We start from the raw sequence: 24,241 nt of genomic DNA on the forward strand, positions 1-24,241 counted from the left end.
GGGGGGTCCCGATCGGACCCCCCACCCGCTAATAGGCGAGGACGTACGTGTACGCCCATGTGCCTGTACGTGCCATATTGTGGACGTATATGTACATGCGGGGGTCGGGAACTGGTTAACCTTGACAGGTTAAATGAGGTTAACTAAAAGATTAAACATCTTGATTGTATATGATATAAATAGCACATGGGGACATTTTATTAGCATGGTGCAGAAAAAATTGTAGTATGCGTAAAGGGTCACTAAAGGAAAAAAAATGTTTTGCTGAAATGACTGTTTACAGGGTATAGAGACATAATAGTTAACCGATTCCTTTTAAAAATGATTAAAAATAGATAAAAAACAATCATATAATGTACCTGCAGTTTCGTTTCGTTTTTGCTGTTGTTTCCTGGTTCTCTGATGTACAGAGACAAAGAGCCAATAGAGGGCAGTGATGCTTTGTAAAACGAAACTGGATTGGTGCTGACACACAGTAATCACACCTCCTTGATTAGTCACCACAGTGAGAAATCTCTCAGTACTATGGTGATCAGGAAACGGACAACCAGGAAGTGTCCAGAACAGAGAGGAATTACAGCAACATCAAAGCAAAAACGAACAATGAGGACATGAAACCAGGACTGCAGTAAGGTAAAGGAAGCTATTTAGCTAAAAAAAAAAAATCCTTTAGTGACCCTTTAATAGTTTACAAATATTAAAAAGCAAAGCGAGAGTAAACAATACATTGTTTTATTTTTGGGTGTAGTAAAAGGCAAGGTTCAATCCCTTGTACAGACCTTGATGCTACCCAGGCTTCATTAGAGAGATCTCCACCCACCACTAATGCAGCTGTAAAGCCCTGTACACACGACAGGGATTCCCGGCGGTATAAAGTCCACCAGGAATACCCAAGGGAAAACCGAGAACCTGCTTGGTAAGTTTCCCCGGGTACACACGGCCGGGCACACGGGCGGAGAGAGCTTTGGTCGGGAACCCCAGCCGTGTGTATGCTCCCTTGCAGTGTTTCCCCATAGGAAAGCTGACGGGTTTAAAACTACCGGGTATCCCGGTGGGAAAATAGAGAGCAGGTTCTCTATTTTCCCGCTGGGATTCCCAGCAGTTTTCCTGTCGGGAAAACTGCGAGGAAGCATACACATGGCCGGTTTTCCCGGCCAAAAACTCTCCTGGCAGTTTTCCCGACGGGAAACCCGGCCGTGTGTACAAGGCTTAAGAGAAACAAGGGGCTAGATTCAGGTAGGGCGACGTAAATTTGTGCGGGCGTAGCGTATGTTATTTACACTACGCCGCCGCAATTTAGAGAGGCAAGTGCAGTATTCACAAAGCACTTGCTCCATAAGTTACAGCGGCGTAGCTTAAATCTACCGGCGTAAGCGCGCCAAATTCAAATTGTCAAGAGGTGGGCGTGTTTTATGTAAATAAAACATGACCCCATGTAAATGACGTTTCTCACGAACGGCGCATGCGCCGGCCGTGATCGTATCCCAGTGCGCATGCTCCTAATCACGTTGCAAATAGTCAATGCTTTCGACGTGAACGTAACTTACGCAAAGCCCTATTCGCGAACGACTTACGCAAACAACGCAAAATTCGATGCTGTCCCGACGTCCATACTTAACATTGGTTACTCCTCATATAGCAGGAATAACCTTACGCCGGAAAAAGTCTTACGTAAACTACGTAAAAAAATCCGTCTGGGCGCACGTACGTTTCTGAATGGGCGTATCTAGCTCATTTGCATATTCTACGCCAAAATCAACGGAAGCGCCACCTAGCGGCCAGCGTAAATATGCACCCTAAGATACGACGGCGTAGGAGACTTACCCACAACTTTGAAGATGTTTTTTTTTTTTTATTGTGAAGCAAACAACAAATAGGACAAAATAACAGAAAAAGTCAATACCTTGTAGAGCCGCCTTTTGCGGCTATCACAGCTCCAAGTCTCTTTGGATAAGTCTCTATAAGCTTGTCACATGCTTACCGCTTGGATTTTTGCCCATTCCTCCTTGCAAAACTCCAGCTCCTTCAAGTTGGATGGTTTGCACTTGTGAACAGCAATCTTTAAGACCCCTTTCACACTGAGGAGTTTTTCAGGCAGTACATCGCTAAAAATAGCGCTGCTATACCGCCTGAAAAACTCCTTCACTGCATACTCAATGTGAAAGCCCGAGGGGTTTCACACTGAGGCAATGCGCTGGCGAGAGATAAAAAAATCTCCTGCCAGCAGCATCTTTGGAGCAGTGAGAGGAGCGGCGTGTATACCGCTCCTTCACCGCTTCTTCCCATTTAAAACAATGGGAAACCGCGGCAATACCGCCCGCAATGCGCCTCTGCAGAGGCGCATTGTGGGCATTATTAACCCTTTATCGGCTGCTAGCGGGGGTTAATAGCGCACCGCTAGCGGCCGAATCCCGCGGCAAATCCAACGATATAGCGCCACTATTTTTTATTGTTAAAATCGTTGCAATATACATAATGTATTTCACCAAGGGGAATGATTATTTCTCGAAAGATGTGGAGTTACTCCTTAAGGCTTACCATGTATTATTATATTTCTTTTGTTCAGCATGGATGCTAAAAGAAAGAAAGGTCTAAGGCCTTGTACACACGACCAGACATGTCCGATGAAAACGGTCCCCGGACCGTTTTCATCGGACATCTCTGCTGGGAGGTTTTGGTCTGATGTGTGTACACACCATCAGACCAAAATCCCCGCGGACAGAGAACGCGGTGGCGTAGAAGACACCGACGTTCTCTGACACGAAAGTTCAATGCTTCCACGCATGCGTCTAATCAATTTGACGCATGCGCGGGATTTCGGGCCGCTGGTTATACGTCATAACCAGCGGACATGTCCGATGAGTCGTACTAACCATCGGACATGTCCGACGGACAGCTTTTCAGCGGACAAGTTTCTTTTTTTGACAGTAAAACGTTTTCTCTTTATTGAAAAATTAACAAGTGACAGGAAGCAATGACAGTTGAAAAGCATAATGAACACAATCAGTCAAGATTGCATTAACAATTCAAGTAGGGGAATCAAAGGCAGATGCAGTAGTAAGGGCCACAGACCAATAGAGAGGTGAGCCGAACCTAAATCAACAAAGCAGTAGGATCAAGCAGGGGGGGGTTCAAGTCAACAGATCACCCCAGTCGTCGTTTCACGAACTTACGTACCCCCACCCCCTGGGGGGGGGACCAACCAGGAGGAGAGCCACCCGCAAGGAGGGGATAGGAGCCGGGGAAAGGACACCATCACCATGGGGGGGGGGGGGGGGAGGGCATCTAGCCAGAGGCATCGACCCAGTTGGACCAGAGTGGACAAGTTTCTTAGCATGCTAAGAAACTTTTGTCCGCTGGAAACCTGTCCGCTAGGCCAGGAAACCGGTCCGCTAGGCCCTACACACGGTCGGACATGTCAGCGGACATGGGCGTAAAATGAAGGATGGATGGCCGCACTCCAAACCAAACAGGTTGTCTTTATTTAAACGAACAGCAAAACATACCAGATCACAGCAACAGAAACAGGAGGATAACCGACGTTTCGCACTGACTTAGTGCTTATTCATGGCTCAGCGGACATGTTCGGTCGTGTGTACGAGGCCTTACAGATTCTTCCGTTCATGCTAAACAGCACAGATAGACGCACCCCCCTGCTGGACTTTTGCATTATGACAGCCACAGGTGGAGGTTGTCAAAATACTTCAACAATGCCTGCATCTGATTGGATGCAAACTCCTCCAGGTTTCTCCTTCTCCGGCTTCTTTTGCTCTTCTTCTTTCTCCTGTGTTCTTTGTCCAGTGTTCCTCCTCTGCCGCCGCTACTGCCGACGACCCTCCTTCGATGCTGTGTCCTGCTGATCCGTCCGTGCCAATGTCAACCATTTCTTAGATGATGATGGGGCGTGGCCATCGGATGACATCATACAAAGGCTCTGACCCCTTTGTTACATCACCGACCAGGCCTGATGGGTCCGTGATGTCACAAGGGGGCAGTGCCTTTGGATGACATCATAGCTATGACGTGATCGCTATAAAATCCAGCAGGCTGGTTGTACCCAAGTTTATCGATCAATCACCTTGGTACATTCAGCCTGCCCATTAATAGTTTGAATGTCGGATGTTCCTCTTTTTGACGCAGTATATCATAGACCCGTTTTAGGTTCTAGCTTATTCTACAAACACAGTGGCATTTGAGTATCTTGTGTTTGGGAACATGGCCATCAGTAATACTGATTAGATTTGTGCAATTCGTTTTGTAACAAATTGAAATTCGGACGAATTTAGTAACTTTCGAACAAAGCAATTACGAATAAAACCGAATCCGAAATAAATTATATCGGAAATGGCAAATGCCCTCGGCATAATTCGTTGTTGCGTTAATGCGGCCTAATTCAACAGCAAGTCGACTTGTTGTGATCCCAACCCCACATCCAACAATAACACTCTCTGCACTGCTCTGCTCTCTGCTCCTCCCTCACCGTGCTAAATTATAATTAGCCGTATGTCAAAAACAAAAGTAAAATATGAGATTTCGAATTGTTACAAATAACCGCAATGTATTTAGAAAAGTACAAATCCATTCGAAGCACGTTAGGCAGCGCCATTGTGAGAGAGACACGGAAAATTACGAATCAACGAACCAAAAAAAGTTACGAATCAACGAAAAACAATGTACTCTACCGAAAGTATGAATTATAAATCAACTAATTATAAGGCTTACATTAATACGAGAAAAGAAAAAAAGAAAAAGGAGGGCGCACCGACCTAGTGCATTATCACTTAAAGGGATTTTATTAGATAGATTAAAACAATGGTCATACTCACAAACGGAGTTGAAAGACAGCGCTTATCAGACAATTGAACTGGTATACAGTATCGCCCAGCGACCACGGTAACAACACGTGTCAGATGGCATTAGACCGACATCTATGGCTTACGCGTTTCAGAGGCAAACCTTGCTTGGAGCAACTACTGACCACCGAGGCTCTGATGAAAGAGGTTTGCCTCTGAAACGCGTAAGCCATAGAGGTCGGTCTGATGCCATCTGATCCGTGTTGTTACCGTGGTCGCTGGACGATACTGTATACCAGTTCAATTGTCTGATAAGCGCTGACTTTCAACTCCGTTTGTGAGTATGACCATTGTTTTAATCTATCGAATAAAATCCCTTTTAGTGATAATGCACTAGGTCGTGCACCCTCCTTTTTCTTTTCTTTTATAGCTTTATGAATTCCCGTGATTCTGAGGAGGGCTGCAAGATTTTAGACTTTACACTGAAACTGTATGACATTGCCCCATAGCAGGAAAACACCAGAGCGCAGGAGAATTTTTTGTGCGTTACATTAATACGAATCATTCTGATTCAACGAAAAATGAGGCTTGCGAAAATACGAATTAGTCCAAATCCCGTTTAGCAAAATTACGAATGATTACGAATCAACAGGATGGAAAAGAAACTAAACTAAACACATTTTTTTGTTGTACACAAGTCTAAGGTGTACTTTTATGAAAGTGAGCTCAGCGGCGATCCCGATTCTCACCACTGATCTCAGGTCATACACAGTTTATGAAGCTGAGGTAATCAGCTGAGAACATGTTCTCCACTGATTACCTCAGCACAGTGCGAATCTGTAACTGACTGTCACAGAAACAGCCAGTTTATGCAGGTGCGATCTCAGCACCTCACTGGCGATCTGTGACAGAATTCTCACTTTCTGATTCACCATCTCAGAGGTGGAGAATCAGAGAGAGAAGCGCAAACCTGGCTGAGTATTGTGGAGGAAGAAGGAAGTCTTTTGACTTCCATCCTTCACACACACAAGCATCCATACAGTCAGAACACATCTTCCCACTAGGGTTGCCACCTCATCCCTTTAAAACAGAACACATATGAATTACACAGGTTCTGAGGCTAATTTAATTTAGATAAGGCTTCACTTGAGTTCAATTACCACCTTAATCAGCCACAGAACCTGTGTAATTCATATGTGTTCTGTTTTAAAGGGATGAGGTGGCAACCCTACTTCCCACCAATACACACCCCAAAATGAGCAGGTTAGGAATTTATAGTATATATATATATATATATATATATATATATATATATATACACACACACACACACACACACACACACACATACATACACATCATCATATAGCATATATATATATATATATATATATATATATATATATATATATATACACATACATACACATCATCATATAGCATATATATATATATATGTGTGTGTGTTTATTTCTATGTGTGTATATATATATATATATATATATATATATATATATACACACACACACACACATACATACACACAACATATATTATATATATATATAAATAATTCTACCTGCATTAAAATGCTATTATTAAAGTCATTTTTATATCATTTTTAATTTATTAGTAAAAAAATATTTATAAACTCTAAAATATGGTTTTACCCATGGACTATTTTTATTACAGCTATACAGGGTTTATATGTATATACTTTATTAAATTTTTTTTTTAATGATAATAAATTTATTTTTCATTTACATGAATGGTGTATAGCTGCATTACATATGTGGGATTCCATTCATTTACTATACACCATTCACATTTAAATAGGCACATGTATGAGCTTTAAGTATTGATAAAAACAATTAGGTGGATTCATAAAGACTTAGGCTGGCGTATCAGCAGATACGCCAGCCTAAGTCTGAATCTGCGCCGACGCAAATTTAAGCGTATTCTGGTAACCAGATACGCTTAAATTAGGCTCAGATACGAGCGACGTAAGTGTCTTACACCGTCGTATCCTAAAGTGTAATTTTTAGGCTGACCGCTAGGTGGCGCTTCCATTGCGGTCGGCCTAGAATATGTAAATGAGTAGACACGCCGATTCACGAACGTACGCTTGCCCGATGCAGTAAAGATACGCCGTTTACGTAACGCACTTTCAGGCCTAAAGCTGGAATAGTAATGTTAAGTATGTCCGTCGTTCCCGCGTCGAAATTTGAAAATTTTACGTTGTTTGCGTAAGTCGTCTGTAAATAGGGCTGGACGTAATTTACGTCCACGTTGAAACCAATACGACCGTGCGGCGTACTTTGCCGCAATGCACACTGGGATATGTACACGGATGGCGCATGCGCCGTTCGTAAAATACGTCAATCACGTCAGGTCAGCCCCCATTAACATAAAACACGCCCCCTCAGCCGAATTTGAATTAGCCACGCTTACGCCCGCCCAATTTATGATACGCCGCCGTAACTTATCAGGCAAGTACTTTGTGAATCATGTACTTGCCTCGCTAACTTACGGCGGCGTAGTGTAAACACGAAACACTACTCCACCGCAAAGTTAGGGCGGTCTTTGTGAATCCACCTAAATGTTTTTTTAATAATTAGATTAATGTATATTGTTTGGTGGGAATGTAACTTTATTATTTTATTAATATGTGGTGTATAATGTGTGCCGATTCGTGTTCGACTTTTGTATTTTTTACTTCCTCATACTGTAATCCCGCTACATCACGCAAGATTACAGTGAGAGAAGCCATTCTCAGGAGTTTCCAGGCGTTTGTAGGTCGCTTCTCATCTCAACATGAGAACCGATCTACAAAGTTTCATAAACAGGCACTCAGAGGAGAGCGATCTCCCATGAGAATGCCTGAGAACTGAATAGCGGTATTTTACCGCACTTTCATAAAAGGACACCTAATAATGATGAGAACCCAAGAGGCAATATTGGCCAAACCAGGAGTAATGCCGCGTACACACGATCATTTTTCGGCATGTAGAAAAACAATGTTTTTCCAACTTCATCATTAAAACGACGTTGCCCACACACCATAGTTTTTAAAGAATTCTCTAGCAAAGCGCGGTGACGTACAACACATACGACGGCACTATAAAGGGGAAGTTCTATGCGGATGACGCCACCCTTGGGGCTGTTTTAGCTGATTCTGTGTTAGTAAAAGACGATTCGCGCTTTTCTGTCTGTTACAGCGTGATGAATGTGCTCACTCCATTACGAACGGTAGTTTTACCAGAACGAGCGCTCCCATCTCATAACTTGCTTCTGAGCATGCGCGGGTTTTTAACGACGTTTTAGCCCACACATGATCATTTTTTACAACCCGAAAAACGACATTGTTTAAAACGTTGTTAAAAAATGCAGCATGTTCGGAAAAAAAAAAGAATTGACGTTTTTCAGAACCCGAAAAATTATGTGGAGCCCACACACGATCATTTTAAATGACATTTTTTAAAAACTAAGTTTTTTCATGCCGAAAAATGATCGTGTGTACACGGCATTAGACCTGAAACTTTTAGGCTGGGTTCACACCTATACGAATTGGATGCAGATATCTCTGCATCCAATTTGCATAGCAGAAGAATGTGACCGGCTCTCTATGGAGCCGATTCACATATCTCTGCAGCAGGTCTTGAATCTTTGCTTATACACTATTTTTTTCTGAAAAAAAAAAAAAAAAACATTTATACAAAAATATTTCTGGTCAGTGTTTCCCACTACCTAAAAGGTGTATAATTATTTTACATAAATGTTTTGCTGCAGTAAGTGTTTTTTCCCTCCAGTATAAAACACTTGATCCACCAACACAAAGCCTCGTACTCACGATCGGATTTCCATCGGACAAATAAATGGATTTTTGTTCGAAGGGCGTTGGCCGTGAACTTCTTCTGCATACAGACGGCAGGACTTTTTCAGCCAACATACACAAAACTACATAGGGTTTTCAGCTCTTTAGCACCACCCTTTGGGCAACTTCTGCTAATGGTGTCCGATGGTTAGCATTGGTTCAGAGCATGCGTATTTGTACTTAGTCCGACAGATTTGTGTACACACGATCAGATAATCCGATGGCACATTTGTTGTCGGAAAATTGAGAGCATGGCTATCCAACATTTTGTCGGAAATTTCGACAACAATTGTCCGATGGAGCGTACAGACGGTTGGATTATACGACAAAACACGTCCATCGGACAATTGTTGTCGGAATATCCGATCGTGTGTACGGGCCTTTAGATTAATTGTTATCCTAATGCTTCAGGTAAGCACTGAAAAGTAAATGGAAACAGTGGTATTTTCAGAGCACAAAACTATTGAAGTGTGCAGTGGTGGTGCGTCCATAGTGGGCGCAGGAATGCCACCCCCTCTCTCCTGCACCCATCAATCAACAAAACAGATTCATGCATTGCATGAATCTATGTATTGTTGCCGCTCAGTATTCTGATGTCCGGCCCCCTGTTGAGCGCCGGCCATCTGAATACCAGCGGTGGGCGTGTTTTGTAAGTGCCGTTTAGAGCTAGATGCTCTAATAGGCTTCCCGATTAGAGTCTGTGGGTTCTAATTGGCTTCCAAATGGTTAACCAGAGGGCAAACAGGCTGTGCGTTCCCTGGTTAAACAGTGCTGCATTAGGGAATTGCTTCTCTAACACTGACCCGCCTCTCAGCCAATCAGGTGCACCGGGTCTGGTTACCAGTCAGTTAATATTCCAATCGCACACCTACCTGGAGAAACGTCTCGAAAATACAAAAATGGGTGCTTTGCAATCCTTGTGATGATTTTATTGCATTAAAACTTTTGGACGTTTTGTACGATCCGTAGTGTGCTGGCGAATATGTTCATAGGGTCTGGTTACCAGTCACCTGATTGGCTGAAGCGACTTCGAGGGCGGGAGAAGACATTGAGGGAACGTGGAGAGAATAGCGCTGACCCGAGGAAGGCAAGTGTCGGGGCACAAAGTGGCGGCAATTGGGGGCACAAACTGGCTGCATTTGAGGAGACAAACTGGCGGCATTTCATGGGCACATTGGCTGCGTTTAATGGGCACAGTGGCGGCAATTGATGTTTTTTTTTTTCCAGTTTGTTTGCGCCTGCCCCCCAAAAAAAAATGTTGAGCACCAGCCGCCACTGGAAGTATGATCCATGTACTTTGCGCACAAAAATCCAGCTGCAATTTCACTTCAAGAAGCCAAATTATTGTTGATTCACCAAAGTGTGCAAAATTTTAAGCAAACAACATTTAACTTTTTATTACATTTTTTCTTTAACAATCATTTTCCAGGCTTTGCCTTGAAGGCGAAATCTTTTCACAAGACCCATGAAGAGTTGCAAGTTTATTTTCCAAAACCTACGATAGCTAACCCCAAAATGCAATCAACACATGGCAAAATACTTTGCGTATACAGTCAGCAGAACATTGGTATACCTTGCCATAACTAAAGCACTACTGTTGATTGAGATAATGAAATTGTCCAGTATAATTTCATAGAATATTGTAAAAAACACAGTCCAGTCTCTCCATCTTTGTTCTTGATTGCTGTAACAGCCTCTCCCTTGTAAAAGCACCTATGATCAGTTATTGCTTTTACCAAGTCATCAAAGTTTTATTTTATAGAGAAATTAATGATTATACACAATAATATATTGCAGAATGTTTAGTTTAAAGTGGAGGTTCACCCGAAAACTTAATTTTTTTTTTTTAACAGTGATGTCGAAAACTTAATTTTTAACATTAGATTGATGCTCATTTTGTCAAGGGGAATCAGGTAGTTTTTTTTAAATCGAAGCAGTACTTACCGTTTTAGAGAGCGATCTTCTCCACGGCTTCCGGGTATGGGCTGCGGGACTGGGCATTCCTATTTGATTGACAGGCTTCCCACGGTCGCATACATCACGTCACGATTTTCCGAAAGTAGTCGAACGTCGGTGCGCAGGCGCCATATAGAGCCGCACCGACATTGGCTTCTTTCGGCTACTCAAGACGCGATGTATGCGACCGTCGTAAGCCTGTCAATCAAATAGGAACGCCCAGTCCCGAAGACCATACCCGGAAGCGGCGGAGAAGATCTATCTATAAAACGGTAAGTACTGCTTCGATTTTAAAAAAAACACCCGATTCCCCTTGACAAAATGAGCCTCAACCTAATGTTAAAAATTGTTTTTCGGGTGAACTCCCGCTTTAATTCAGCAGAACTGTGGCCTTCCCATGAAGCAGAATTGTAGCCGGTTCCCCGTTCATTTGGACTGTTCTTACATGGTTGACCTTTGTCCAGCCTCATCCAGGTTTAGGTTTCTTTTTCTGGCCGCTTCGCTATTTAATTCCACATCAGACTTGTCCGCTTTGCTGTACTCTGGTGGAGGACTCGATGCCTCTCTATATGAAGAATGCTCCTTCACCACAGGCTCTGAAGGCCGTTTCCAGCCTGGTCGAGTGGCTATCCATAGAATAAGTCCACCAAAAACCACAATGAGAATTCCAAGAGTGTTGACGAAGATTGCATGTGGTGGTAAACTGCTGTAAGGTGGGTTTTTCCTAAGAAGGGAAAAAAAGTATTTAGTTTGGTTGAAGAACATCTGTTGCAAAATCAAATTGTTTGGCTAAAGAAAATGTATAAGCTATTGCTCTGACTAGAACCCAACCGTCATTTAACGGGGAACATAAGAGGGCCAGGAGAGTGGTAGGAAAAACTAGGTGACGTGAAGTAGATGCAGCTCCTCTCAGATTAGGTCTTGAGATCTGATGCACATAAAAAAAAAACACAAGAGGGCGCCTCCATCTAGTTGTAGCGTTTTTTTTAAGTATAAAAAAGAAAAAGTCCCTCACGGCTGGTCAAACCCATATAGACCTCCATAGGATCGTTGTGAGGCTGCAGAGCTCTGCAGACATGTGGCTAGTTGAAGAAAAGTTCCAGCCTGAAGCCTGACAGGTGTACTTTCAAAAACTCTGCTTCAACTAGCCATGTGCCTGCAGAGCTCTGCAGCCTCACAGAGATTCTATGGAGGGCTATATGTGTTTATGACAAGCCTTGATCCACTAGTAAGTGCATTTGTATTGTCTTTTATACTTTTTTTTTTTATAAAATCACTACACCTAGATGGAGGCACCCTCTTGTGTTTGTTTTTTGTTTTTTTTAAAGTGTATTTTGTGCGTGTACTCGAGAGAGGAGCCGGACTGCAGGAGTTGGGAGTAGGCAGGCCTCCCCCAGAGGCAATCTGCCACCTTTCTCCATGCCCCGGGTGGCAATGGCAGGTGTGTGAGGGGGTCCTCCCACACAGCCTGCCCTACCTGCTCCGCTTTGTATCCCAACGGGACAGAGGGACTCACTATAAGGGAGTGAGAGGATTTTCCCGCTCAACCAGCCTCGTTAGTCCTCCGCGTGGTCAAAGTGCGTGCATGTTAACCCAATTTCGAGTGCGTGTAAGTGTGGTGGTTTTTGTGGAAGGGGGGTGGGCGTACTAAGCGCAGGCTTACCTCGCATAGCACACCCACCGGGAGCCGGGCTGAGACCACCAAACTCAATTCACATGTAGCCGAGACCGGGATCCGAACCCCTAGCTGTAGAGGTGAATGGCTTGTCAGCGCAGTGCCAATCGCGTTGAGCCACCCTGTCCCTTTGTGTTTGTTTTTTAAATCATTTGGCTAAAAAAATAAACTGTCACATGACACTAAAAATTGGTATTGGCAAGTACTTGAGAAAATGTATCGATACTCGAACTTGGTCTTAAGAAAATGGAATCAGTGCATCCCTAATATTTACCTTATCCCTTGCTCCTGAAGTCTTCCAGCTCTTTGAATAGTTGGTCTTTCTTTCTTTACAAGGGGTTGTAAAGGTTAATTTTTTATTTTCTAAATAGGTTCCTTTTAAGCTAGTGCATTGTTGGTTCACTTACCTTTTCCTTCGATTTCCCTTCTATATGTTTTTTTTCTTTGTCTGAAATTCTCACTTCCTGTTTCTCCTCAGTAAACTTGCCACCATTATCCAAGCGGTGGTTAGTCAGCCAGAACAGCTTACTGAACAGCTTACTGAGGAGGAACAGGACATTAAAAATTCAAAGAAAACAAAGAAAAAATTTTTTAGAAGCGACATCGAAGGAAAAGGTAAGTGAACCAACAATGCACTAGCTTAAAAGGAACCTATTTAGAATAAAAAATGAACTTTTACAACCCCTTTAACTGCCAAACCGGTTAAGGCTTTCTAAAGTTATCTCATACAATGCAGAGCCAGCAGTTTTGCATTGTATAGGAGGAGGGAGGACGCCAAGGGTCCATGCACATTCCGGAGCATTAGACAGCAGAGAAGAGTGCCAACTACCTTAGTTATCATGCCCTATGCCAGGGATCTCCAATCTACAGCCCTCCAGCTGTTGCAGAACTACACGTCCCATACAGTGTTGCCAACCGTCCGTATTTTTACGGACATTTCGTAAAAACTGGCACTTTTTCCCCGTAGTTGTGGGAATGAGCCAGTAAAAATAGCCAAGATTGGTTCAGCTTGGAACTGCGCATGAAGATTGGAGGCAGGAGTCGATTGGAGGCAGGGGGAGATTGGAGCCAGAGGGTGTAAGTGACAGGGGGTGATCGGAGGCAGGGGGTGTTGGTGGCACCGCAGAGGGGGGTGGAGGTGGGGGTGATTGGAGGCGGGGGCCTGGGGGAGATTAGAGGCAGAGGGAGATTTGAGGCAGGGGAAGATTGTGGCACCGCAGAGGGTGTTGGTGGCAGAGGGGGATGAAGGCAGGGGGTGATGTGACTAAATAATTTGCCCTTATTATATCGAAAATAAAAATATGTTTGTTTTCTTACCTTGATATCTACCTTAAATCACATTGCAAATTGTCTAGCGTACTTGTTTGTAGCCTAAATACTGACATTTGCACCTAAAAATGTAATTTAGTAACTTTTGTGAAATGCAAATAAAAATGTGGCTGCGCCAGGAAAATTACGAGTGTTGTGCCAGTAAATTTTAATCTGGTAGGTTGGCAACACTGGTCCCATAATGCATTGTAAAACTGGCATTCACAGACATGACTAGGCATGATGGGAATTGTAGCTCCTAAACAACTGGAGGGCCGTAGTTTGGAGACTCCTGCCCTAGGCAAAACGAACAGTTACCCTTCTAGTAGGGAGTGGACCTCCTGCAAGGGTAAAGATTTTTTGTCCCTGTAGTGCAGTTTGAAAATGTATTCAAATATAAAACAGCAACTATTAACAACCATATGGCAGAACAATGTCTACAGGCAAATTACAGTCTAATTCATCTCTAATTAAAGTAAATATAAGCCTAAAGCATTTAACTTGGAATTGTATGCATCTATAACTGAACTGCTGTAATTGTAAAGGGCTGGACCTACTTTCAACATACCAAGTAAATGATTACTATGTCTCACTATAACTGTTGAATACAGTAATAAGAAAGTGATATTGGTGATAAAAGACATCAGTACAGTATATAGAATTGTATGATCCTTTCATGGACTGAATCCAGGAAAGGAGCCGTATAATGGGATAAATACAACCCTTGTTTAGTTATGCCGCAGTTTAATAGCTGATGAATTATTACCAAGCTCGAAATCTGATATAGTATTACTTACTTTACCTTGTGAAAGGGATTCAATGCCTGGCAATACCTCCAAGCTGATGACAACTAAAATTCAAGGCCAATACTTTGAATGGTGCAATAGTTTGATTACGCTCCACTCTTGCTTGAAATGCAGGAAATGGAAGACATTCATATGTATGCTTTGGTCTCCATCAGCCTCTTGCCAGTAATTTGAGACCAATGTCTAGGCAGTAGGGAAACTTCCTTCTAAATAGTGCAACTTTATACTATATATGCAAAATCAGAGACGTTTAAATCTCTTTTTTGCTTGAAGTTGACATTATACGTGGTGCCAGGACAATGTCCTTTAGTGCAGGGGTCTCCAACCACCGGGCCGCAGCCTGTTTACTGGCGGGCCGCAAAATCATGCGCTGAGGTGTGGTGGCAAGCAGAGAGATCACCGGCATCGCCGCACTCGTGGCAATCTGCATCTGGTGGCATGTGGCAATCTGCATCAGGTGGCATGTGGCAATCTGCAACTGGTGGCAAATGGTAATCTACATCTGGTGGCATGTGGCAAGTAACTGTGGCAATCTGCATCTGGTGGCATGTGGCAATCTGCATCTGGTGGCAGGCACCATGACAAGCTGCATCTGGTGGCATATGACAAGCTGCATCTCGTGGCAGATTCTGCATTATAATTTTATATTACAATATAATAATACAAATAATGTTGGTTCACTTACCTTTTCCTTCGATTTCCCTTGTAAATGTTTATTTTCTTTGCCTGTTCCTCCTCAGTAAGCTGTTCTGGCTGACTAACCCCCATGGATGATGGGGGCAAGCTTACTGAGGAGGAACAGGAAGTGAGAAATTCAGACAAAGGGGGGGGAAAAAAACAACAATTAGAAGGGAAATCGAAGGAAAAGGTAAGTGAACCAACAATGCACTAGCTTAAAGGAACCTATTTAGAAAATAAAAAACGAACCTCTACAACCCCTTTAAGGGTTCTTGTTTGAGGGAAGGAAGTCTTTAAAAAAATGTCTGAATTTCTCACTTCCTGTTCCTCCTCAGTAAGCTTGCCCCCATCATCCATGGGGGTTAGTCAGCCGTAACAGTTTACTGAGGAGGAACAGGCAAAGAAAATAAACATTTAGAAGGGAAATCGAAGGAAAGGGTAAGTGAACCAACAATGCACTGGCTTAAAGGAACCCATTTAGAAAAAAAAAAAAAAAAAAAACGAACCTTTACAACCCCTTTAATGTAGCTTTTAATTAGATGCATATATTTAACCAGGTTTCACACTTTCCCATGTGTGAAATGTGACCTGGGGTCCAGCTACCAGAGACTTCCTAGATCAGGGTCTCATTGCCCTTTGGCTGGCCATAGAAAGCTTGATAAAAGTATGTTTTCGACTTTGAGCACTGCTTGCAAACAGTAGGCCATGTACTACCCTGTTTCCCCCGAAAATAAGACAGTGTCTTATATTAACTTTTGCTCCCAAAGATGTGCTAGGACTTATTTTCAGGGGATGTCTTAACCCCTTTACTTCTGTGTCTTTTTGATTCCCCCCTCTGATCCTCCTGTGTCGTTTTAAGTGATCCCCCTCCCCCACCCCTGTGCCAATGGACACCTTCACCAGAGATCCCCCCACCCCTTTATCAGACATTTCCCCCCTACCTCAGTCACCCCTGTGTGTTCACACATTTGCCCGACTCCTGCTCTGTGCTACTCACTGTCCAATTGTGAGTCAGTCAGACTACATCAGGGCAGAGCGAGCAGCAGGCGGCAGCTTGTCCTGGCGGCGGTGTGGGCTCTCTGATGAAAAGAGACCACGCACTTCTCGTCTGCGCTGCGGCCAATAGTGAGCTTCAGTGAGCCTTATTATGGGGATGCCTTATGTTCGGGGGAGGCTTTATTATCAGGGAGGTCTTATTTTCGGGGGGATGCCTTATATTTCAGCGAGAGGCAAAACTGTAAGCAAGTCTTATTTTCGGGGGATGTCTTACTTTCGGGGAAACAGGGTAGTACAGGGAGTAGAACATTTTTACCAACTATGAGCTGTAAAGTCTGCAACATGTCCTTTTGCACTCCTCTACCTCTTCTGAAGCCTCTCCTTCTACCCCTTAGCCCCGATTATACTACAGGCTTATGGAAAATTATTAATGTGCTTTAAAAATGTTTCCAGAACTTATTTTAGATGTGTCTGACACCACGTTATTGATACAAATTAAAAATGTTTAAATTGTAAATGCATGTGAAAGAGCACAGATGGACTGTCACCTGTAGTCCATAATAAACCCCCACCTAGTTTAACTATTTAACCGGCATATCATTAAACTTACAATGAAAATATCAGCTTTTCTGTGATTCCCATAAGTGATGTTCCGATCACTCCGCCGAAGAGCAGGAGACCACCATACACATGGATTGGCATGAGGGCCGCTCGAACAGAGACTGGGGTGGTTGGAATTAGAAACACCACAATACTCACAACAATCTGAAAATAAAAACAGCAGTTTTGGTTTTTAGGATTTAATTAAAAAAAAAAAAAAAAAAGAAGTTCTTAGTTCAGTCTGTTTTCACACACACACAGTATTTTTGTATTCTATAGAACCTTTTGTTGACGTCCATTATGCTTATTTTGGAAGGACGTGTAATCTGGGCACTGAGGTGCCCTTTTTAATTTTGTAAAATTAAATATAAAACACGAACGACTGGTGAGGATTATTGTGTTTAGACTCATCTCATTCAGCTGCAACATGGCATTGGGGAGTGACATATGGGGGTTCACCCCCTCTTTCACCCCTCTTTTCACAATCTTTTTTTCACTCCTTCAACGCTTTCCTTTCATTCTCCCTGTTAGACATTTCCATCTGGGTCTTATAGGTACAGTTCTGCTTTTTGGTTGTCTACGAATGATAGAACTAGGGGGAAAAAAAAAAAAAACACACCACCAACTGACCTACATGTAATTGCTGTGCTGATAAATGTCCTTGGGATGTGATATTTATTCTGTGTCATCTACACAAGCTTTATTATCTATATCATTTGTTAGTTGGCATGTGCTTGCCTCCCAGTTTTGTCCAAAAACTTCGTAGGATTAGGAATAAAAAAAAATAAAAATTATATATATATATATATATATATATATATATATATATATATACACACACATACACATATACATATATATATATATATATATATATATATATATATACACACATATATACACACACAAATCTATTGTTACCACAAAAAAAACAAATACTAAAACAAAAAAGTTACTGTAGACAATCCAGATGCCCACAATTCAGGTGTAAGATAAGAAAATTGGTAGGATAATTTTAGGCGTCCTTCTAAAGAGCTTTAAAGTGGAGGTTCACCCTAAAACAATTATCTAACATTACATCCAGCATACTAACGACATGTACAGTATGCTGGTATTTTTTTTTTTCCGCCGTACATGCCGTTTAATTGTTATTTACCCCCCCGGCTTCCGGGTTCTGATTCCCGCGGGACTGGGCGTTACTATTGAGAGCTTAGATGATTGACGTCTGGTGAAAAACTTCCCATGGCGCATAAAGCGCATCACCAGTTTTCCGTAAATAGCCGACCTGCGAGTCGGCGCTATACGGCCCCTGCGCCCGCCGTGTAGCGCTGACTGCGCAGGCGCCATATAGAGCCGACTCGCAGGTCGGCTATTTACGGAAAACTGGTGACGCGCATTATTTTATAGTTTTTCACCAGACGTCAATCATCTAAGCTTTCAATAGGTACGCCCAGTCCCGCGGGAATCAGAACCCGGAAGCCGGGGTGAAAATAACAATTAAACGGTATGTAAGGAGAAAAAAATAAAATAAATACCAGCATAATGTCGTTAGTATGCTGGATGTAATGTTATTTAATTGTTTTAGGGTGAACCTCCGCTTTAAGTAAATCAGGCAAGGCTAATTTTATTATCTTTGTTTGAAGACTCAGTTAGATCTTGGTATGCGAGTTCTCCGTTCCGGTAGGCAATATAACAAGGACCATGCTTCCTACTGGGTATTCATTTACCTGTCATTATATTTCGGAGAATGCATCTTTAATATCAAGACACCTCTATTACAGCGTGGTAGTTCACCCCTTGGAGTATAAACGACCTTTTGGTTGCTGTAAATGTATGAGCTTTTGGAGAACCTTGATGGGTAAGGATCATCAGAAGCCTCAATATTAGTGGGACGATCTGCACAGGATCTTGCTACACGAGTCATTTTTAATTATTTGTTACTCACTGACTTTCTGCTGCTATTTTTTAGTATGCATCTTGTTTCTGGACATTTTTTAGCCATCCCTCCAATCCTACAAACAATACAGCTTTGATTATAGTTGACATTATTAGCGCAACAATTATTGTTTTTTTTCCTAGAAAAAATGCAGCAGGTGGTTTCCTAAGATGGATATAACAGGACACTTATTTTTAAGCCTTTTTAGCCAAAATTTTATCCAACCTTTCCACGTGAAAATTAACATAAAAACAAAAAAACAAAAACTTAAAATTTGACACACAAAAAATAATAATAAAAAAAAAAGGATGGGGGAGAAAGAGGGTGATTATTCAAGGTCAAACCATTCAAAAACAATTTTACCTTTCAGGATTTTTGCTCAATCATAGTAGGCTAAGGTTTATTTAAAGCAAGTAAAAATACTAGGCTAGATTCTAATGAATCAACACATTCCTCAACACCTTTGGGAGTGGATGTTGAAAGATAGGCAGTTGCCTTATCGATAGTAACAAATGCACTTTATTAGCAACCTAACTGAAATTCTTTGGTCTGCTTAAGTGGTTTTTGTTTGCTGTGAGATGGTTATTTTTGGTATCTGATAGCATAGATTTGATATATGAATGAACAGTCTGAAAGTCAAATATTTTCCGACTCTGGAATAACTTTCTGGTTTTATTTCAACTTAAATCAATCATTATGTTAAAGGGGTGGTTCCCCCTAAAACACATTTCTAACAATAGATTCGTAAGACCCGTTACACTGCGGGTAGGCTGGCTTTTTTTTTTTTTTTTTAGTACATACCGAGATCTCGGCATCTCGTCCCTTGTCAGTGGGCGTTCCTAGTTGATTGACGTTCCTCGGACGGGTGCATACGTGACGTCACGACTTTCCGAAAGAAGCCGAACGTCGCTGCGCAGGTGCCGTATAGAGCCGACTCTATACGGCGCCTGCGCAATGACGTTCGGCTTCTGTCGGAAAGTCGTGACGTCACGTATGCACCCGTCCGAGGAACGTCAATCAAATAGGAACGCCCACCGCCAAGGGACGAGACGCCGAGATCTCGGTATGTACGAAAAAAAAAAAAAAAAAGCCAGCCTACCCGCAGTGTAACGGGTCTTATGAATCTATTGTTAGAAATGTGTTTTAGGGGGAACCACCGCTTTAAGTCTTTGCTCTTTTTGACAAAAATTGCCCTTTGTAATAGTTTGTTTTTGTTCTTGAAAAACTAGTTAATAAAAAATGACCCGATTTTCAAAAAGTAAAAAGATAGCAAGTATATTTTTGAGACGGAATCGTACAAAAAAAAGAAGGCTCACCTGCAGCATAAAAAGGACGACAACCACCAAGCCAACCCAGCTGTGTAGACTGTACATGTTCGGTATCTTTTTGGCATTGTGAAAGTCGAAAACGGCCACCAAAGCTATTATAACAAGGACAGCAGCGGTCAGGTGCAGCCCAGCGTGTATACATTTCATTAGCAGCTTGCTACATTTCCAGGTCCATGGCAATCTGTAAACTATTATGGCTGGAATAAAAACAAAAAGTGAGATTTCAGAGAGAATTAATGCTGAAGCATACAGTATTACAGTTCAGGTATAAAAAAGGTATGGGAGTAAGAGTCCCTCCTAGTTGCCCAAAACAACCACAATCATTTCAATACATGTTTCCAATGGCATATAAGAAAAGGAAAGGAAGAGTATGGATTAGCGGAAATGGGCAGCAAAAAACAAAAACACCATTGCAAAAAAGCATTATGCCAGTTTAGATTAGTTTGTGATATTAACCACTTCCATACCAGGCACTTTTACTCCATTCCTGCCTTGGCCAATTTTCAGATTTTAATGCTGTCACACTTCGAATGACAATTGCGTGGTCATGTAACACTAAACCCACACTACATTTTTATAATTTTTTTTACATAAAAATAGAGCTTTCTTTTGGTGGCATTTAATCATTACTGGGTTTTACATTTTTTGCTAAAGAATTTTTTTTTTAAACCACTTAAAGGAGTTGTAAAGGTATTTTTTTCCCCCCCTAAATAGCTTCCTTTACCTTAGTGCAGTCCTCCTTCACTTACCTCATCCTTCCATTTTGCTTTTAAATGTCCTTATTTCTTCTGAGAAATCCTCACTTCCTGTTCTTGTGTCTGTAACTCCACACCGTAATGCAAGGCTTTCTCCCTGGTGTGGAGAAAGCCTCTTGAGGGGGGAGGCAAGTCAGGAAACTCTACTTTGCAGATAGAGAAAAGGAGCTGTGTGTTAGTGGGCGTCCTGACCCTCCTGCTTGCCCCCTCCCCCCTCAAGAGGCTTTCTCCACACCAGGGAGAAAGCCTTGCATTACTGTGTGGATTGCTCAGAAGAAATAAGGACATTTAAAAGCAAATTCGAAGGATGAGGTAAGTGAAGGAGGACTGCACTAAGGTAAAGGAATCTATTTTGGGGGGAAAAAAATGGGTTACCTTTACAACCCCTTTAAGCCCCGGACCATTTTGTAGCTAAAGGACCAGGCCCCTTTTTGCGATTCGGCACTGCGTCGCTTTAACTGACAAGTGTGGTCATACGACGTGGCTCCCAAACAAAATTGACATCCATTTTTCCCCACAAATAGAACTGTTGGTGGTATTTGATCACCTCTGCGGTTTTTATTTTTTTACCCTATAGAAAAATAAAAATAAAAATAGAGCGACAATTTTGAAAAAAAATTCAATATTTTTTACATTTTGCTATAATAAATATCCACCAAAAATATATAAAAAAAATTTTCTTCCTCAGTTTAGGCCGATACGTATTCTACATATTTTTGGTAAAAATAAAAAAAAAAAAAAAAAAAAAAAAATCGCAATAAGTGTTTATTGATTTGTTTACGCAAAAGTTATAGTGTCTACAAAATAGGGGATAGTTTTATTGCATTTTTATTTTTACTAGTAATGGCAGCGATCTTTATCGTGACTGCGACATTATGGCGGACACATTAGACACTTTTGACACTATTTTGGGACCATTGTCATTTTTACAGCGAAAAGTGCTATAAAAATGCACCGATTACTGTGAAAATGACACTGGCAGGGAAGGGGTTAACCTGTAGGGTGGCGCTGTAGGGGTTAAGTGTTTCCTAGGGAGTTATTACTACTGTGTGGGGGCGTGGCTTGGTGTGTGATGTCATTGATTGTCGTTCCCTATGACAGGGAACAGACGATCAGTGTCAGTCACACTAGGAAGAACGGGAAAAGGTTTGTTTACACTTACCTCTCCCGTTCTTCAGCTCTGTGACCCAATCGTGGGACACCGGCGGCGATTGGGTCAGCTGGTATCGCGGGCACGGTCACGGAGCACAGGACCAGGTCGCGAGCGCGCCGGCGACCCACGCTGGGCTCTTAAAGGCAATGTACATGTACGTGCTTGTGCCCAGCCGTGCCCTTCTGCCAACGTATATCGGCGTGAAGGGGTCCTTAAGTGGTTAAACACGTTTTTCTTCGTTTCTGTTCTAAAATTTTGAAAATACCTAATCTTTCTTCATAAAATTTAGGCCAACATGTATTCCGCTACATTTATTTGGTGAAAATAACTCAAATAAGTGTATATTTAGTTTGTAGGAAAGTTATAGAGTCCACAAATTGGTCTATCTGTCACGGAAGCATGAATCAGACGTACAAAACAGATAAATGAATAAGAAGACTTTATAGAAGACTTTATTGAAAACCAAACAGCAAGGTCAAAGTCCACGCCGAAACCGCCAGAAGAGTCGTCCAACAGTGCCAGGGTCGATAACCAGGGGTGGAAGTCAGCCAAGCCGGAGTCTGTAGCCAAAGACAGGGGTGGAACGAAGCCGAGGATCAGGAACCAGAAGAAACATCCGTAGCCAGGTCGGTAACCAGGAACAAGCAGCACGATCACAGAAGGGGTATCAGACGAGGAGGCCCAAGCAAGGAACTGCTGCAGCTGCCGTCATATATATATGCTGAGCAGCCAGCTCCTCCCAGTGGGAAGGAGGAGCCGCAGTGTGAGGCAGGTTACAAGAACCCCATGAAGCAAGATGGCTGCCAGCATATGTCAGTGATGAGAAGCCTGCAAAGAGGTAAGACCATGACACTATCTCATCTCTTGAGGCCCATAAATGTCAGGACAGTGCAGACATCCCCTAAATTACCCCTTTTTGGAAAGTAGACAATTTAAAAGGTATGTAGTAAGAGGCATGGAGAGTTTTCTGAAGTTGTAATTTTTCGTCATAAAATTTTAAAAAATTACGATTTTTTTTTCCTTTCACATACTTTCACCAGTGCAGTACAGAGTCATCATATAACGGGTGTGGCTGTGATCAGGATCACTGACTGGTAATAGTATGAAAAAAAAAAACTGGAAGTTATTATTATTATGACTGTTTTACTGCTAATTAGACCGTTATAAATCTAAAAGCATGACTTTTTTGTATTTTTACTTTTTCTGTAAAATCAAATTATAGCATCGTACACTGACAGGGTCCATCGGACCCATGTTGCTCATCAATGGATTCTCCGTTAGGACTCATCAAGTCATACGATTACTGTACTGCACTCTGTGAGCCATTTTCAGTCTGCAAGTTAGGACATGTAACTTTCTACATGTAAGGACTTGCTTTCCTAGCTTTTGAAAAATTTGTTATGGTTTCCCGACTTGGTGGTGTAGTTTCATCATGGCTCGTAAACGCCTCAGTAATGAAGAAATACTTAGTTTGTTGGACTCAGATTCTGGGGCTGCATGAGTGCTGCGGGCACTGGGGAGCTACAGTTCATTGAGGGAACCATGAATGCCAACATGTACTGTGACATACTGAAGCAGAGCATGATCCCCTACGTTCGGAGACTGGGCCGCAGGGCAGTATTCCAACATGATAATGACCCAAAATACACCTCCAAGACTCTACTGCCTTGCTAAAGAAGCTGAGGGTAAAGGTGATGAACTGGCCAAGCATGTCTCCAGACCTAAAACGCCATTGCGCATCTGTGGGGCATCCTCAAACAGAGGGTGAAGGAGAGCAAGGTCTCCAATATCCACCAGCTCCGTGATGACATCATGGAGGAGTGGAAGAGGACTCCAGTGGCAACCTGTGAAGCTCTGGTGAACTCCATGCCCAAGAGAGTTAAGGCAGTGCTGGAAAATAATGGTGGCAACACAAAATATTGACACTTTGGGCCCAATTTGGACATTTTCACTTAGGGGTGTACCTACTTTTGTTGCCACCGGTTTAGAGACTAATTGCTGTGTGTGGAGTTATGTTGAGGGGACAGCAAATTGACACTGTTATATAAGCTGTACACTCACTACTTTACATTGTAGCAAAGTGTAATTTCTTCAGTGTTGTCACATGAAAAGATATAATAAAATATTTACAAAAATGTGAGGGGTGTACTCATTTTTGTGAAATACCGTATGTATATAATTTACCTAAAAAAAAAAAAAAAATGCATATGTAGGGTTCACGTGTGTATTATATAATAGCCGCCTGTTATATAGCACTTTATCACCATATTGCACGGTGAGAGGATCGTTTGTATTTATTTATTTACTCTAGCGCCAAATTGTTTGTTTATTCATTCATGTAGGGTTCACTACCACTGAAAAAATAAATGCAACAAAAAGCAAT

At 42.2% G+C, this 24,241-nt stretch overlaps 1 protein-coding gene across 1 annotated transcript in view; it reads right to left on the reverse strand.

The window, feature by feature from the left end:
- Nucleotides 1-10,923: 10,923 nt before the first annotated feature.
- The window catches only part of LOC120944020 (cytochrome b reductase 1), a 38,095-nt gene continuing 24,777 nt past the window's right edge, over nt 10,924-24,241 (reverse strand). The window contains exons 2-4 of the mRNA XM_040357764.1: nt 19,939-20,147; nt 16,697-16,851; nt 10,924-11,347 (exon numbers count right to left, since the gene is read on the reverse strand). Of these exons, the coding sequence (XP_040213698.1) occupies nt 11,065-11,347; nt 16,697-16,851; nt 19,939-20,147 (647 nt within the window). The 3' untranslated portion in view covers nt 10,924-11,064. The remainder of the gene's footprint in view (nt 11,348-16,696; nt 16,852-19,938; nt 20,148-24,241) is intronic.

The sequence above is a fragment of the Rana temporaria genome, chromosome 6, assembly GCF_905171775.1.
Source record: "Rana temporaria chromosome 6, aRanTem1.1, whole genome shotgun sequence".
Classification (NCBI taxonomy): Eukaryota; Metazoa; Chordata; class Amphibia; order Anura; family Ranidae; genus Rana; species Rana temporaria.